The sequence below is a fragment of the Chelon labrosus genome (assembly GCF_963514085.1).
Source record: "Chelon labrosus genome assembly, chromosome: 1".
Classification (NCBI taxonomy): domain Eukaryota; kingdom Metazoa; phylum Chordata; class Actinopteri; order Mugiliformes; family Mugilidae; genus Chelon; species Chelon labrosus.
Genome location: NC_140337.1, coordinates 2881571 through 2899837, shown reverse-complemented (window position 1 = coordinate 2899837; position 18267 = coordinate 2881571). Strand labels below are relative to the sequence as shown.

Genomic DNA, 18267 nt, shown 5'->3' with positions numbered 1-18267 from the left:
AAACCAAAATGGCAATGGCTGGAGACCGCACACTGAGCCTCAAAACTCTTTAGGAAACCTGCGAGTAACATCAACCACCTTTCTACACAGGGAATGGTTGGAGACACATCTTTTTTTTAAGCCAGCATCTAGTGGCCTGTAGCGGTATTGCATTTTTATGGATTTCAGCACTGACTTAAGTTACCACTTTGTCACTTTTCAGTTTTGCATCTTAAATTTTAGGTAGACCATGAAAAGAAGGAAATTCTGTTTTTGCCTTTTGTGTAAAGTTTTACTTTGTTGGTTGCTCTGTGAAAATGACTCATCGTGCTGCATTGCCCACTTCCGACCTTTGCGAAAAATGATTCAAATTAAGCATGTGCTCAGGGTGAGTCCTGACTTGTCTTCTCATTTCCTCAAAATCCAGCTAAATGGAGCACCACACACACCATCACGTGCCAGGATCATGCATACTGTGTACCTGCTTATGTAAACCACACCTGCTGTCTTCATATATCCACGCAGCCTGTGTTGTGTAAGTGGGACTGCAAGACTGCAATAGGTCACTGGCTTCTGTAGTCAACGATATTCTGCAGCACACAGACGCTTATCATGCACTAAGTTCAGTCACGCACACACCATGGCATTGAGACAGAAACACACACATATATTCAGTGACCTCTTTGCCTGTTTAAACTCATTTGAACTAGCTGTCGTGCCTCTGAGTTACCATCACGTGTGAGGCGTCTGGTCTGTGTGTGGTCAGCTTAACTTAACGAAAATGTTCATGAGTGACTGAAGAACAAGGGACACCTGCTAAATGTACTGGGTGGCCATGTTTAGAGAAATGACTGGCTTTCAGCAAACACATCATGTCACATTCAGGCCAGATAAGAGAGATAAAGAGAAAGACATGGAACAAAGGGAGAAGGACGCCCCTCCCTCCCTCTCGCTCACCCTCTCCTGGGATCATGGTCTGGCTATATAAAAGAAGCCCAGCCTTCTTGGGTTTGCTGAGTCAGGCTGGCTTGAAGAGACACTCTGCAAACCCGCGCTGATCAAAACCTGACTTTAAACAACCTTCAGACAAACTACTCGGACTGAAAGTTGACTGGGCGAAGTCGTCCACGCGGTGTTGGAGATCAGGGAGTTCTACTTGATTGAGGCCAAGGCTTTGAAGGCAGCAGGTCACAAGAAAGAAAGGAAGGAACTTCAGCTGAAAAGATGCAGGAGAAAGGCTTCTTCACCCAAAGCAAAGCACCAGTAGCACTGTGCATCGTGCTTTTAATATTGGCTCAACAGGTGAGTGGACCGCCATGACTTGAACCAATGTCAAAACTGAAGAATTGATTTATGTTCGATGGATTTTTTTCCTTTTTACAAAACATTTAAATGAAAGAAAAATACCTGTTTAAAATGTGTTTTCAAACCTAGACACACCTAAATGCAGCTAAAAGATCTCATGTTGTTAATGTCCAATTTCTGCAACTGATTTAAATGGTGCTGATGTATTTTGCATGCAAGTTAGGTAGTTGACTTCTATGGTTTGCTTAGATTTAGCCATAGCTAAACCCATTCATGTTTAAACCCAGTCATTTAATAATGTCTTGTCGAGGAAGCCAGTTCTTCCTGGTTTTCAGTTTGGTTCCCCGTTGATCCACATTGCTCTACAAACCTTTTTTTGTATCCATTTGTGCCTACCAGGTTTGTGCAGGTCCATTAGTCCTGTCCAGCTCTGACCGTAGTGCAGACTCAAGGGATGGAAGGAGCGTCCACACTCCAAGGAGGATAGCCCGGATGACCCCGCTGTGGAGAATCATGAACAGTAAACCGTTCGGAGCGTACTGCCAAAACAACTACGAATGTTCCACGGGAATCTGCAGGTAAATGTGCAGCAAAATGTGGATGTCCAAAATATTAGCTGCACCATGGCTAACCATTCGAGCAGTTTGTTCAATAAACTACTTCCTTGATGTACACCATTAAAACATTAATACATAAAATCAGTTGCTTATTTCATGAAAAAGTGAAAATCTCACCATCTCGCTAGTAGCATTAGTAAAACTAGCCTCTGATCTTACTTGCTAACACACTGCATAGAGAAGCTACGTAGTTAGCAAATGTTTATTCTTTTTACTCAAACTGAATTAACCTCCCCTTTAATTGTATGTAAAAAAAACATGCCTAATATAGATTTGATAAAATTTGACTTTTAACTTTATACATGCAATATATAATCACAACAAACACATAAATGCAAAAAACAGTGCTTAAGTAGCTAACACATAAAACTTGACTCAGACTCAGAATTTTCTTAAATTAGTTGTAAAACTATAAATACGAACTTTAGCAAACATACACATATTTTACACAACTAACCTCTCATTGTTATTGTACAACTGAAATACAAAGGAAATTGCGGAGTCAACCAACAACCTGCTACGTATCAAGTGATTAAGATTTATAAAATTTCCAAACTTAACATTGCACACATAGTTTTTAATGTAATTTCAAATACTCACAGAAAAATAGTTTGCCCCATTTGCTAAGGTAGCACAAGTGCTGAACCATACCACATGGGTCATTTCCCCGGAAATTGCCCATTCATAGCAATACCTGAGTGGCCAAAAGGTCGCACTGTAGTACTCAGAAACCATATCACAAACTAAGGAACCTGTCAAATGTTACACTTAATTATTAGTTAAAGAGCTCATTTTGGAATTAATTCATTTGAAATTCAATTGTTAATGGTTTTTCATGATTTTGCGTTGAACCGCTGGCCACCATAGATTTTCTTACACAACCTCGCCACTAGATGTCACTGAAACCCTACATGCTGGTCCTTTAATTAACCATACCAAGAAACCTTTTTACACTTGATCAGTTTTCTTATTTTGTAATCATTTCCTTTGAAAATATATTGAAAAAAATATATAATTGGACTCCAATTGTACAGGTTTTATGTTATTTTAATTCTCCATCAGTTGTGTTGTATTTATAAGCAATTGATAATCTTTTATTACTGTTTTGGAAGGTTTTGATATAGATGTTGGATTGTATATTTTAATTTAATTTTCCAATTGACCGTTGGCCACCTTAGATTGTCTTACACAACCTTACCACTAAACCCTACACACTGTTCCTTTAATTAACAAAAACAATGATTGTTTTAAACAAAACTCTTCTGGAAACTTGTTCCAGAAATTCAAAACTCTTCTCTTCTTTTTGTGTTGTCTTCAGGGCGGGACACTGCTCCACCAACCACCGCACCCCATCAGAGCCTGTGAACTACTAGATTCACAACCACTGTGTATATTACCGTAATCCTGATGGGTTCTGATTATGTTTTTTTTTTTTGTTTTTTTTAAATCAGAATTTGTATTTATGGGTGCCAACATTAATTTACAGGTAGTTAAGACCTTTTAAAGGGCGTCACAAAATTAGAAGGAGTTGGTGTGAGGCAATATTACCTTCTTGGATAGGATGTGATATATAAAGGTTGACTACCAAGCCTTACAATGGGTGCAAACAGCTAAACATACTTGTAGCTGTGGAACAAAACCTTCCAGACCTCAAAATGAAAACACAAGAGGAAGAATTTATTAAGGCCTTGAATTTATCTGCACAGCTGATACGCTGGAGTCCGATGTCTACGTAGCTTGATAACGAGGTTTTATTGACAGTCCGTGGTTTCATTGCTATCATATGACGATCAATCTATTTCTAATACTTTTTAATATTTATCTGTGTAACTTGGATCAGTTGAGCAATTTGAATCACTGGTCATTTCGTAAAACGCATGACAAATATATTTTTTAAGCAGTAAGACTCCAGCAAGCAGAATTAAACACAAAGAAGTCTGTTTGCGTCGCTGCAGCTCATGACTTTTACAGTTTTCCAATGTGTGCTTAAAGGCCTCGTTATTTCACTAAGATTGTGCTGTTTGGAAACACTTATACTTTCCTTTTACCAAGAGAACGCATTCGATTTAGACAGATTTTGGCAACCAGCTCGATCTTAAGCAATACTATTAAGACTAGTATAACAGAGCAATATATTCACAAGTTACTTGGGGGAGAAAAAGGAGTTTGAGCGAAAAACCTGCAAATGAAATGGAGTTGACTTTTAGCCTTTGAATGGCACTTGCTGTTTGGGAATAAGTAGCACAAAGTATGTTCTGACCTGACAGAAATTTCAGCAATCTTTAAAGTATTATTGACCAAAGAGCCTAAAAAAACCTCAATCGACATGCTTTCACCAACCAACAGTTGGCTTACACAAAGCACCCAGTTGTAATTTATAGTCTAACATCAGACATCTGTCTTGTGAGGAACATGAACGATAAGCTAGATGAGTAAAAGAGGAATAAAAGAAAGGAAATCGAGAACAGGCACTATGAAAGGGAAATGTAAAAAGGTAAAACTAAGCAAAGAAGGGAGCAGAGGTTACAGAATACTGAAGAGATGCTCAGGCATCCCAGAGTTTTATATAATGTTTCCAAACATTAAAAAAAAAAATTGAGAACAAATGGAGATTACACACATTCACAATATCTGTAATGCATGCATTGATTTTCTCTGGTATTATTTATTTTTGTTTAAATGTCAAAAATGCACAAATTTACATGTATTTTTATTTTAAATATATATGAGTTTACGATGTTTTAATGTTTTAGAATAATCAATCACAGTGACTGTTTTTTCTCAGCAGGACCTTTAAAGACATCTACTTGCTCGGACAAGCCTAAATCTGTAACCTAAAAAAAATATCTGAGCGTAAGGAGAATATTAGGAACAGACATTTTTTTTTCTCTTGAAACAAAACAGCAGGTAGCGGCTGATATTTTGTACACTCAGAAATGTTCGAGTGGGATTGCACTTTTAAAGCCAAAATTATCTTTGTACTGTGTACTCCTTACTGTACTGTGTTGCTTAACCAGGCTGGAGAAAACGTGGAATAAAAGCATTGGAGACTGACTTGACTTTTCCTTTCTGTCTGAGATGTAAAAGAGACATAATGAACATGTGAATCCGAGGTGAACAAATACAGATAGATGAGCTTATAGCTCTTTTAAAGTGAAACCAAAGCATGTTGAGCTCCCCCTGGTGATGGCTGCCTGCAATGCATATCAGAAAGCCCGCCCCTTCCATGTTAGCAGAGGGGACGTGAGCCAAACTAAAATATCCAATTATACCCCAAATATAACCCCAAAGTTCATTGCAGTGTTCATTCTTCTGATAAGTTTCATTTTAAGTAGTTATTTGAGGCCATGAAAACAGGAACTGACATCGTAATAGCTGCTGTGAGTGACAGCAGGGATATAGTGGCGTGGTTTCTTGACTGTGGAGATGCATTGATAACTTTACGTAACTTTAAAGCTCTGTTTCAAACGCTAACCGACCAATGAGCTGAAGGATTGTTAAATTTGGTTGGGAGAAGCGAAGGTCGTCAACCTCTGACTATATAGGTTATATCAGAAGCTTCCGTTTTTTTTTGTTTTTTTTTGCCACGTTTGAGACTAGGGGGAGTGTGGGTGTAACAGTTCCACCAGCAAACCCGTATCCTCTCACTTTGGACAATGGGAGGAAGTAGAGACACGTATTCCATCGTTATATACTATGACCCTAGCCTAGAATCTAGACTGCCCCTAGCGGCAGCAAATTACATTTGCTTCCAGGGTCAGTCTAGTTACTCTCCGTTGACTTGAGATTTCGAAAAATCCAAGATGTACCGGAACAATCACGAGTCGGTGGGCGGGCTTAACATGATGACGACTGACCTGCAAGAGAACTATGGCTGTCTCCTTGTTGAGCTTTACCGTCTTCTTCCAGGACGAAGGCAGAAGCATTAAACGAGGTGAAAATCATTATAAATCGGGTCATGTCGAGAGCTGTAGTTACACGAAGGGAGTTTTGGTCGGTTCTGTACGCGCCAGCATGCGGGACTTGTAGTTCGTTTAATTACGTATTTTCCATAGCGTTTTACTGAACTATCTGGCGACAAACTGTGATGTAAAATCATTTTTTACTCTGAAAAACAATATATGTATAATCCAAGGCACAAGTCGATCGGGACCAGAAAATAATTTATCTTCCGCCATAGACTGCTGTTCATATTTTTTCGAAAGATAGGTCCCATGGAGGCAACCGGAAGGGGTGGGACTTCGGCTCTCTATAAATTCCGCGAATTACGCGTGAATTCCCCATCCTGCTAGAACTACCAGAGCGATGGCTGCTGCTAGCGAACAACTTTCTTTCGAATCGGCTTTGGCCGCCACTCTGAAAGACTTGAAGTTAAGCTTTTCTCTGAGAAAGGAACTCTTTTTTCCGTCGCTCTGACTACGTCACCTTCTTCGTTGCTCTGATTGGTTGTAGCGCTATCCTATTGCGTGGAGAGGGAGTTTGAAAGACAGCCGTTTATCCCAGCCCTCCGGTTGAGCCCCGTCTATGGAGAGTGCCGAGACCCTACATTTAATGTGGGTCTGGCTCGTCAGGCTACTATGGCCCATCATCAAGACCAAAATCAACATGCCATTAATCCATCTAAACATACTTCTTAACATCCCTCTGGATTATGCTGTGCATGTAATCCCTTAAACAGGTTATAAATATGAAATATTTGAATTCCTAAAACCCTTCTGACGTGTAGGGCATTTACTGGGGACTATGTTTGGCTTCGGATTGATACACAGAATATGTCTGTGAAGGTTCTCAGTCATCCAGGTAATGGTGTATATCCAAAAAGCATTTTTTTTTTTTTTTAAAAATGGACTTGTAGAGTTTTTTGGGAAGACTTTTCACCACTCATCCGTGTAGCTTCTTCAGTTCTAAGGGACTGCTGGGTATTCTCCAGTTGCCTTTTTTTAAAGACTTTTTGGATACTGATACACAGAACGACACAAGTGCAAATTTTTAGTCCAGGCACAAGTAATGCTAGGCTTTGTCTGTACTTTAACACTAAACACAATTTTTCTTAAACCACAATCAAGTGTTGTCCACCTGGATGTTTCAAGAAAGTTGTTGTTAAGCACATACAGTTTTTACAGGATCAGGATCAGCCTTATTGCCCAACATTATTGTTCACTAATGATACAAGGGTATAATTAGGGTATAATTTTGATGTGCATTTATACTATACCTTTTCTGGGCTTGCGGACTGATAGACTTGTGTGCTTTTTCAACCTTTAAACCTAACACCAGGGCATAAAGTGTACTGTCAAGACGTCATCCCTGTTAAGTAGTTCAAAGTTCAAACGTTCAACTGGTGTAAAGTTGACCATGAGGTTTCACTCTCGACCCGATGAAGACTGCGTGATACAGTTGACCGGTCAGAAAAGGCAAACAAGTGGATTTTTAGTTGTGATTGTTTTTGATTGATTTAGAAAGTTTAAATTGAAAATATACATGATGCTGATATTACCTTGAGCTGTGATGCATTTGACTGAATGAACCTGAAGAGATATTGTCCAAGTTGGAAGTTTAGCATCAAAGCTTAAATAGCTTCTTACTCAGCAAATTTCTGCTCACATATCTGATGATGGATTCGTCTTTGGCTGCACTAAACACAACAAAACCTCTGTGACTCACACGAGACATCTGCAGCAGGATAATAAAAAACACGTTAAGATGCTGCTTTCACTGCTTTTCATGATTTTTTCACGAACGACGCCCTGACTCATCTGTTTTTTTTTTGTGCACAAACTCAGAGGACTTAATCTGCTGTTCAAAAGTCAAACAGCTGTTGGGTGTTTCACAACGACATACACGGGCCAAGTGTGTGAGAGAGACAGTGGTTGATTCAAGAGAAGAGAATGTGATCAGAAATGTGCATCCAAATAGACTCGCTGTGTGAACTGCTCGGTAGCCAGATATACCCTAAACACCTACTGGAGTGTACTTTCATGTTTTTCTTTGTCTGCGCTGTCACGACCTGGCTCGTAAGCCATGACAAAATAACAGAGAAACGCGGTTAAACATAAAGGTCAACCAATTTATTTAAACAAACTAAAAGAACCCATAAGAATTATGAGGTTTGAGAGTGAGTATCAGTGTGTCTGTTGATGGGTGCATGTTAGTGTATGTGTGTTGTCGAGAGGTGGCAACACAAAACCAACAGGCCAAAGCCAACAGAATCAAAACGCATGTTGGAGGAGTCCAGGTGGAAGATGAGAGAGAGAGGGAGGATTGTGACTGCCAGGTTTTATAAGCTCAGGGAGACTGGCCAGGTGCTTCTAATTGCTCAAATTAGACCCGCCCACTGAGGTACCTGCAGAAACAGACAAGACGAGACAAGGGGAAAAACACAAAACAGGCCCTAGTGGCAGGTGGCTGTCACAGTACATAAACAGAGGTCTCTACAGAAATGCTTTGGTGTGAATGAACCAATTTAGTTGCTGGTAAGTTGCTGTAATTTATCTTTCACCAAACCGACAGTTGGCCCCAGCCAGTGTTGGAGAGTCAGTTGGAACAGGGATTCAACTAGAGGCACACTGTTGGCACTAGTTGAATCCCTGCCGTGGAAAACCGAAATGGCGAAGTGATGTCTCCCAGTTAACAATAGCCCTTCCTAGCCTCCGAGCCACTAGTAGCTTTTCCAACCTCCAAGCCTCCCAGCTAATAGTAGCTCTTCTTGTTTCCTCTTTTGACTGATAAATACCGTTTACTGCCACCTGCCAGTATCAAGAGTTATTACCTTTCATGCAGGGCCAGATAGTATGCACCAGCTGGTTGTTGGTTGTAGTCTCCCGGTCAACAGTAGCTGTTCCGAGCTTCCCAGCCTCCCAGCTAATAGTAGCTTTTCCTAGCTTGCTAGCTGCCCAGTTAACAGTAGCTTTTCCTAGCCTCCCAGATAATAGCAGCTCTTCCAACTTCCTAACCTCCCAGCTAATAGCAACTCTGCCTAGCTTCCCAGCCTCCCAGTTAATAGTAGCTCTTCCTAGCTTCCCAGCTAATAGCAGCTCTTCCAACTTGCTAACCTCCCAGCTTATAGCAGCTCTGCCTAGCTTCCTAGCCTCCCAGTTAATAGTAGACATTCAAACTAGCTTCCCAGGTAATAGTAACTCTTCCTAGCATCCTAGCCTCCCAGCTAACAGTAGCTCTTTCTAGCCTCCCAGCTAATAGCAGCTCTTCCAACGTCCTAGCCTCCCAGCTAATGGTAGCTCTTCCTGTTAACCCGTTTTGCTTGACCAGTACTATCTACTGCCACCTGCTAGTATGAAGACTTATTACTTTTCATGCAGGAGCAGATAGTATGTACCAGCTGGCTGTTGGCTGTAGTCTTTGTGGCTGTAGTTCTTAAACAATAATCAAGTGTTGTCCAATTTGGATGTTTCGAGAAAGTTGTTGCATTCAGTTTTTAAAGGATCAGGTATATGGAAGAGCTGGACTTGACCAGTAAAGCCAGGTCAACCTTATTGCCCAATATAAGTTTTCATTAATGATACTAGAGTATAATTAGGGTATAATTAGAGTGTCTACATACTGGAATACATACTTGGAATATATAATCAAACCAATTAAGTGTATCCAGAAGGGAAAATTAGGTGATTAAAGCAATGCACCCTGCACTGGTGTTGTTTACTGTTCCTCTGTATCGGACTGTAAAAGGCTTCATGTTGAACTTTCTCTGCATCCCCATCCATCAGTCATTGTCTGGGCAGGAGTCATCTGGCACTCTTGACTTGCACACAATGTTCCTCATGCAAGTTGTACCGGCCAACTCGCAGCCACAGTTCAGTCTGTGTGAAAGTGCATCTTTTAACAGATGATATGCAGCTCTCTGATACCGATTTGCCCTTATTTGAAATAGTTTAGATTCATTTTTTTCTGCTTAGAAGCCCGATCCATGGACCAGCAAGCTAAAAATTGACTTTGACTTTTATCTTTTACTTCAGTCCTCATTAATACTGGTGTATTTTGCCAATGACAGTACTGTGTGTGTTCCAACGTGCACATGTTCACATATGGTCAATGTCACGTCAATATTTTCAGGCCTGCACAGCGTCTGTCTGTGTTTATTCCCGTCTATTTGCTTCCCCCCCCCCAGATATATATAACCCAGGTCACGTATTTCTATCTTTGTTTAACATGACTACACTTTGGACCCTTAACACCACATTTCAAAGTTCAACATGATTAACTATTTATATGTTCTGATGAAATTATTTCACCCTTGAGCCCTGTTTTAACTCAAGAAACCGAGATGCTAGACTAAGATGCCATACTAGCAGCTCTTTAGTAACTTTTACGGTCGCCAGAGCATTGAATTCTACTGGCTAGTTTAGATTCACAAAATATGGTTTACCCAGATAAATACTGCTCCAAATGTTTAGTAGACGTGATCACCAGCTCATCTCCTGCTAATGCTAACGAACACCACCATCCCTGGTGGAACAGTCTAATCTCTGAAAATCTTTCTAAATTTGTCAGTACAAGACCTTGGAATAAGAAAGTGTTGAGAACTAAAATAAAAATATTTAAAAATTTGCTGTGCCCTGATATGCGGCATAAAAAACACATTTGATTTAAAGAGCAAAATAAAACTGAAAAACTTATTTTCTTTGCTAGACTAATTTGCAACTAAACATTTATTTTTTTTTGCAAAACTGGCACAATATCTGTCAATATAGTGTTTTGCAAACAGAATAAATAGCAGGAATGAGCCATGCACCACCTGCTGGACGCCTTAATACGAAACATGACACTTGTCTTCATTCTTTTGCAAAGAGCAGCAGAACTACTTATTTAGACAAATTAAAAGGTTGAAATACTGTATTTCATGTCCAGTGAACATTATAAAATTCAATCGAAAACTGTTCATGGTTGATTTCTTTGCTTATTTCAGGAGCTTTCAAACATTTCACGCCCTCAAATGTATGAGCCGTTTATCATTCCAGACACCAGGCAAGTGTTAAAGTGAAATAGTCTGACGTAAAACAGAGATCTGAGAGCCTATTTGAAATAAACAGATGAACCACACAACGCTCTAAACAACAGTTTTTACTGTTTTATTACAGAATTTGTCTTAGAAACAACAAAAAAAGGCCAATAACCACTCTGCCATGATTGTTTGTAGTTCACATGGAGTGTGCTTGAATATCACCAAATAACTGACGTCAGCTGCTTATTAATTTAAGAAATTAATTTATTCCACCGTCAAACAGTTAAAGGTGGAAAGTGTACAATAGATGAGTTAAAAGGCCACGAGTTTCACTGAAATTACTCTAAAACAGACAAACACAATTACATTCCAGCCAATAGCAGCAGTAGGTTAAGGCACTGAAGAGACTGAAATCTGACTTACACTCACTACCATATTTAAGTGTATCCTGAAATGAACACAATACAAGCTAAAGTGGTTTTCTCTTTCTTACAAAGTCTCTTGTTTTTGCATCTTTTAAAATAAAACAGCAGTTCTCTAGTTTCACTCACACGAAAACTTTTATAAGTGCAACAATGTTATGGCATCCAAGAAAGCTCTGAACTAGTTTCATTAGAACTGTAAAATAAATAGTAGATAGATTATTTGTTTCACATTATTTTATACATCATACAGCATGCAAGTAAGGAAGGAACAAAAAATAAAAATGGTCTGAATTTAGGCTAACAATTTATGTTCTGTGCTTGATTAGCTTCAAAGAAGCTTCATGAGAAAGTCTAAATACATTAATGTCCCCAGATTTAATTAATATATCTGACTCTTTATTCAGAAAACTTTAGAACAATGGCTACGTTTACATGGACATTAGTTTTCCACTTGACTGAGTCTGGTAACACACCATCTAGATTTCAGCGTGTTTCAACTGATACGGTGCACAGATGAAGTGTCAATCACCACGTAAACCCCACCCAAACGATTTGATTGGCCAAGAAAATCTTTGCCAAAGCATAATCTGTTCCCAACGGGGAGTGACTCCAGGTCACCTTCAAGACCAGTCTGGCTTCCAGGGGAGTATTTCACCAATGAGATTAGAAATGCTTCATGTGACCACCTCAATCACTAGACTGATCAGACTGAGACTAGACTGATCTGATCAGAAGACGTTTTCAATCAGCAGTAGAGAGGGTATGTAAACCTTTGATAATGTGTTCAATAGAAAAATATCATCTCCTAATAACCAAAGAAACACTTGACCTGATGGTTTCTCTCTGGCTGGAATAAGTCCATTCTCTTTGAGGATGTGTGTTTCACGTGGAGTAAATATCAGGTGATGGGTTTCCAGGAGGAACAGAAGCATAAAGGTAGAAAAACAACCAGCTGTTCAAACAATCACTTGGAAAGTTGGATCACGTCAAAATCCATGTGGACAGCAATACTAAAACATGGGATATCTTCTTATACTGAATAAATTCAATGTTGTCAATAAAGTTGGGAAAACAAATCTTTTTCCTCTTCATCTATTTCTAGCATCGTGATTGATGCTTTGGTGTAGACACATATGTCTGATCAGATCATTTCACTCATAAACAGTTCAGCTGGAATCTGTGATCAGAATTATTTCAATCAGGTTAAAGAAATATTATAGTCCATGTAAACGTAGCTGGGATGTCCTGTGTAGCTTATTTTACAGTCTGACTAACGGCTGATAACAGTGACCTTTTTTTAAGAAGATCTGTATTTTCAGTAGACAGCGAGCGTACAGAGGTTTTAACTGATGGTTGTGTTGACAGTAACAATAATATGAGATACCTACAGTGTTAAGGTAAGAAGGCGGGGCTGCACCTTAGAACAGAGAGGTTGCCATGCACATTTTAAAACACAAACTTAAAATAAAATGTGAGTCTGTTGTTGTTAAACTTTGATCAGATCTTTCACGTAAAGCCTATAAATTCCACACTCAGTCACATCTCCCACCATCTGATCCAAACACAGTAACAATATGAAGCTGATCCTACGTTAATTTATTCCTACTTTTGTGTAGAACTAATCTTCTCGTAGCGTCCTCTCACTGCACGGCACACGACCCACTGGGCAGGAAGTCCTGCACGTACAACGCCACGGCCTTGGTGAGGTAAGTCATGCTTCCGAAGCGGCCACTGGGGGCGCTGTCGTACAGCAGCCTGCACACTCCGGTGGACGGGTCCCTCTCCAGGATGTGCTCCTCAGCTCCAAGGTCCCTCTAGAGGAGGACACGAGAAGAAAAATGCTCATCTGTTCACAGAGGTTTTAGTGCTCAACTTGCGACGCCAACCTGATCCTTGTAGAACATGTCGTTGGCCTGGTGGACGATCTTCTCCACGTGGATGATGGAGCCGATGCTCTGGATGTCAACGTCGGCCAGCATGGTGAGGACCAAGATGGCCTCCACCAGCAGCTGTCGGTACTCAGGCTGAGGGACTCGGTTCAAAACCGTCTCCACGTGGACGGAGAACTTAATCTCTCCTGGGGTCATCTGGAGGTGGACAAAACATAAGAACTTCTATAAGCGACAGACAAGTTTGCTAGGCGGCCATAATATGCAGCTTTTATGCCTTCATTTGCTATGGCAGCGTTGCCATGCTAGCTGTTACCATCTACTCCAGACAGGCTTTGTTGAGTTCTTGTGGCTGAAAAGCCGAAGGATCTTCTCTGTTGAGAGACTTGAAGAAAGCTGTTGTCCTGCTGTTGCAGGCTGTTTTTGCAAAGCACGCAACATACTGGGTCTCTTTCCAAGAATTTCCATAAATCTGATGTTTGGATTTTGGTAATTTAATAGTGGCAGGACTCACAACGTTACTGGAATGTAAACATTGCAATATTTCAATATTTGTTGTGGTGTTTACCTAGTTGACGTCATCTGTGACATTGACGACGAGTATTATTGATTAAATAATGTTAGGAAGAATGTGTCTTCTTGTAAATACACCAGACTTGGATAGGTGGTGTAGAAAGACTCAGTTCTTATCAGAATATAGTCTGGTAATATGCAATATGGATTTCATTATGGGTGTGTTTTAACTGATACAGAGAACAAGAATACCTCTGCTCGCAACTGGATAGTCCTCCAGTCAATCAGAGCCATTTTGTTGTAAACAAATTGGATTCCACGGCACTCTGATGACGTATATGACTACGTCGCTGTTACTCTTCTGTCCATCACTGCATAGAGCTTGTGCAAACAATCCGATTGGCTCGGCAGATATTTGATGAGGAATAATAGCTGGATTTTCACACGAGTCCTCAACAAAATTAAGTCCTGACCATAATCCAGTAGAAATGTTGTGGAAGCACCTGAAGCAAGCGATTCATGTGAGGAATCCCACTAACATCTCATAACTCAAGTGGTTCTGTACTGAGGAAACATTCCCCCCAAGGCGCTGTAGACGACTGATCAGCAGTTACCGTTATCAGCCCAGACTGACCCGGTAGAGCGTAATCAGTTCCCAACGGGGTGACTCCAGATAAACTTGTGGGCTTGAAAGCTGGTCTGACTTCCAGGCTCAGACTTGTGTACTATGCAATGTTTAAATTGATACATATGCAAATTCTCCATCATTAAAAGGCTGTAACTTGGACTTTTCTTAAGCTTTGGCACTTCTTTATAACATCTGTCCCTTATCAGCAGTGATACGTTTAAAAACATATGGAAAGGAACTCATAAGATCTACAAAAACCTCAAACTGGCTGTGTCTTTTTTAAATGATAAAACAAAGAAGGCAACAAGCAAACTTTCCCCCCCTGTTTTCTTATGAAGGCTGGAACGATACATTAATCTAGTATGTCTCTCACCTCTCTGGTGGTTGAAGATGGAAGGACAAATCCCTCTATGGACAGACCGTGGCACTGCAAGAGAATACATCGATATGGTCGTTATCTTATGATGCATATGTTACAGCTCTAATTCAGAAATCTTTTGGTTTATCCTTCCCCCTTCAAAAACATCTGACTTTCACAGTAGAAGTACTTATACTATATACTATGACCTGACTGACTGAGAACCTCCACTTTACTGCTGTGTCACTCCATGACTTCAAAAAACTAGATGGCAAGCCAGGCTCATAATCACAGAACGTATGTGTGTTAATCGAATGCCCCAAAAAGTCTGTGGTGTTAAAAGGAATTGGTGTTAACTTGTGATTATTGTGTCGACTTTGACAATCCTAATTTTAATACATTCATTGCCGCTTTTGCAATTTGTTACAGTCCGATCTTTACAACACATGTCTGTGGTGTATGATGGCACGGACAAGGGAGCTTTATGAGATTGTGAAAAAACAGAGGAGATTTAAGGCGACTGTTACCCTCAACAGAAGTGGTTGACCAACAAAGGTCACTCCATGAAAAAGACGCATAATAGTCCAAGAGGTGCCCAGGGAGCTTCTGGAACCCAGAACCCCAGGGTAAGTTCTAAGCAACTAAAGACCTTTCTCACATTGGCTGATGTCAATGTTCATGATTTCACCATCAGGAGAACACTGAACAACCATGGTATGCATGACGCAGTGGCAAGAACAAAGCCTGCTCGTCTGCAGTTTGCTCAACATCGTGTGGACAAGCCAGAAGACTATTGGGAAATGTTTTGTGGACAGATGAGGCCAAAGTAGAATTGTTTTGGTTGGAATGAGAGGCTCATGTCTGGATATGAAACAACACTGCACTACAGCATCAGAACCTCATGCTGACTGTGAAACGTGGGGATGGTAATGACTTTGTTTGGGCCTTTTTTTTTTTTGCATCTGGGCCAGGACGACTTGTCAACATTGATGGACCAATGAGTTCTGAATTATGCCTATGAACTGTACAATGAAATGAAGTCAGGACATCTGTTCGTGAGATGAATCTTGACTGATCAGCAGTTACCGGAAATGTTACTGCTGCACAAAGGAGTTGCACCAGATACCTAAAAACAAGGGTTCACTTACTTTTCATCACAGATTTGTGGAAATGATTAATTGTATTGAATAAATAAACACACAAGTATAATATTTTTGTCACATTTGTTTGTTTGGGTTGTCTTTGTCTACTTTCATTGTGTAAAGATCTGCTACGTCATTTTTATGTAGCAGTAATGTAGAAAAGTCTAAGGGGTGCAAATAATTTTCAGCAGCACTGTACATGTATATGTGTCAACAGTTTATTCAGCTCCATAACTCGTGGAGAGTCAGGAAAAAGCTAAAAAAAAAACAAAACTTTGTCAGACCTTCTGCAGGATCTTCCAAACTTTCTGGTAGAAGCCGACGGGCACTCGGTTCAGCGCTCCGTCCAGACGCCTCCTGCGCAGCCACTGCCCGTGCCTGGTATCCTTGGAAGCAGGGATGCTTTCGGGAACATCGAGGGATTCTATGGATGGCAGTCGGTACCTCTGGAACACAAACGATGAGTCAGTGTAGCTCTGTTAGTTATGGATGAACAGCGCCATCTGTCTCCTCTGAGGTGTACAACACAAATTTGACACAACGGCTGTTCCAAAAAAAAAAAAAAAAAAAAAGACAGATTAAGACAAATCTTTACCCCAGACTCGATGTTTTCTATGTCCAGTGACTGAGATCGCACACCCTGAGGGGCAGAGAAAGGAAAAGAAAAACAAATATGATGCACAACATGATAAAGCAGAGGGTCTGAATCGTGGAGCAGCTCCAAAGCCAGTGGATCCTGGGTTAAGCATGCACAAACCAATGTCAGGGCAGGAAAATGTTAGAAAGCAGGAGAGAAAGTATGAAACTGTAAATAAATGTAAATAAAAGTGATTAATTCCAAAAACAAAGCACTTTCCCCACAAGACGGCTCCAAATGGAAACCATCACCTTGTAAGAGAGGCAGCAAAAGGAGGTGAGCGTCGATTGATTTGCAAACCTAGCTAAAACAGTAGGTCTGACAAAACTAGTCAGAAAATGAGTTGGATTTCTTTGGATATGGTTTTAAATAGTTAACAGTTATGATTATTTTCCAAATAATGTATAGATTAATTGATAAAATGAGTTGTCAGAACAGCAACAAAGACAATGTTTAGCTGACTGACTACAGAGTATACATCACTCAGTTTGAATTGTCTCCGATTAAATATCACTGAGTTTTCTGTCGTTAATCCATCATTTTGTGTTTGGCTATCACGGACTGGTTGAGCTGCAACGAGGAAAAGAAAAATCTGATTTCCACACAATCAGCGTCCCCTCAACCACCATCATCAACATCACTTTGATCAGCTCTGTCAGAAACAATCTCTGGATCTGTAACTTCAGTGACAGCTTTTAATTCAGCCTCACTGCGTCTAGACTGGTATTTAGGATCATCATCATCACCTTAACTGAGTCAGTTAAAGACATCCTGCAACACAGTAAAACAAATGAATGCTAGCTTTGATATTAGTGAAGCCGTATTCCTCTTCCACAGCAAAGTTAAAAGAGATTAAAAGAGATATTAATATCCTTCTGCTCAGGCCTTCATCATCATCACCTCTGCATCTGTCAATGACAGCCGATGGTCCTGGATCAAAACAAAAAAACAAAAAGCGCTGTTATGAAGTTGAGCTTCTCAAATCTTGACGCTGAATATGTCAACTTGCTTGTTCTGGAGCTTTTAGCTCTAACACACAGTCTTCATAAGCTCAGTTGTTTAGATCTTCTACAGCCTTGTATCTTTTTATTTCCAAGCATTCTTCCTTCGAGTCAACCGCTGGCGACTGCAAAACCCACAATGCAACGGCCTGCAGGATAAAAGCTTTTGGCGGTGTCATGCTAGTAGTTGTTAACGAGGGCAGGATTTACCAAATCTCCAAAATCAATGATAATGAGCAGCTAGTCTAAAACAGAGCTGAGGATTTTTTTCCCCTTTTAAACTTCTTCAGCCACAACCGTGTAGAGAGAGGATTTCAAATAGCTGTCTGGAAACACAGAGGCTTTAAACGCCATTTTTATAATCAACACCGGCAAAGCTCTGACTACAAGAGTTAGGGCAGATTTATCCCCTCATTCACCTCTCCTGACAATCGCAGGCTCTGGCTATGTACAGATTTGTCTTTAGAATATCTGATAGCGTTCGGTATTTACAGCTCTGGTCTTAAACCTTCTGAGCTACATGAAAAATCATTCGGGCCCCAAGATTAATATCAAACCTGTTTGATATGAATCTCCTGCTTTAGTTTTTTTCTCACTGCAAATTATTATGAAGTTCCAGGGAGTCCCTTTTTCATGGCTGATCAACTTACAGGTGCATTATCGCCACCTACTGGACTGGAGTGTGGAAACAGATTTGCAGTGGGTTGTTGCATCACAGACTTTTGATTACATCTGTTTCTGTGTAAGAGTTCCCTGATCTGACACGGCAATGTTAATAACGTCTTGTAGTGAGATTTTCATATCTTGTGTGCATGCT

General features: G+C 40.3%; 2 protein-coding genes across 4 annotated transcripts in view; one reads left to right on the top strand and one right to left on the bottom strand.

Annotated features, from left to right (window-relative positions):
• Positions 1–1065: 1065 nt before the first annotated feature.
• Positions 1066–4955, top strand: leap2 (liver-expressed antimicrobial peptide 2). The gene is made up of 3 exons (XM_084540998.1): positions 1066–1281; positions 1684–1862; positions 3220–4955. Exons 1-3 carry the CDS (start codon positions 1204–1206, stop codon positions 3272–3274), a joined length of 312 nt encoding a protein of 103 aa, XP_084397124.1. The 5' UTR covers positions 1066–1203; the 3' UTR covers positions 3275–4955.
• Positions 4956–10970: 6015 nt separating this feature from the next.
• Positions 10971–18267, bottom strand: part of phka1a (phosphorylase kinase, alpha 1a (muscle)) — a 32613-nt gene continuing 25316 nt past the window's right edge. For 2 of the 3 annotated variants that reach the window (XM_084545333.1, XM_084545334.1), the window contains 6 exons: positions 17350–17379; positions 16408–16452; positions 16097–16258; positions 14686–14739; positions 13169–13369; positions 10971–13096 (listed from right to left, as the gene is read on the bottom strand). In XM_084545333.1, coding sequence (XP_084401459.1) covers positions 12923–13096; positions 13169–13369; positions 14686–14739; positions 16097–16258; positions 16408–16452; positions 17350–17379 — 666 coding nt within the window. In that variant the 3' untranslated portion in view covers positions 10971–12922. The remainder of the gene's footprint in view (positions 13097–13168; positions 13370–14685; positions 14740–16096; positions 16259–16407; positions 16453–17349; positions 17380–18267) is intronic. The other variant, XM_084545335.1, reaches the window with a different exon arrangement.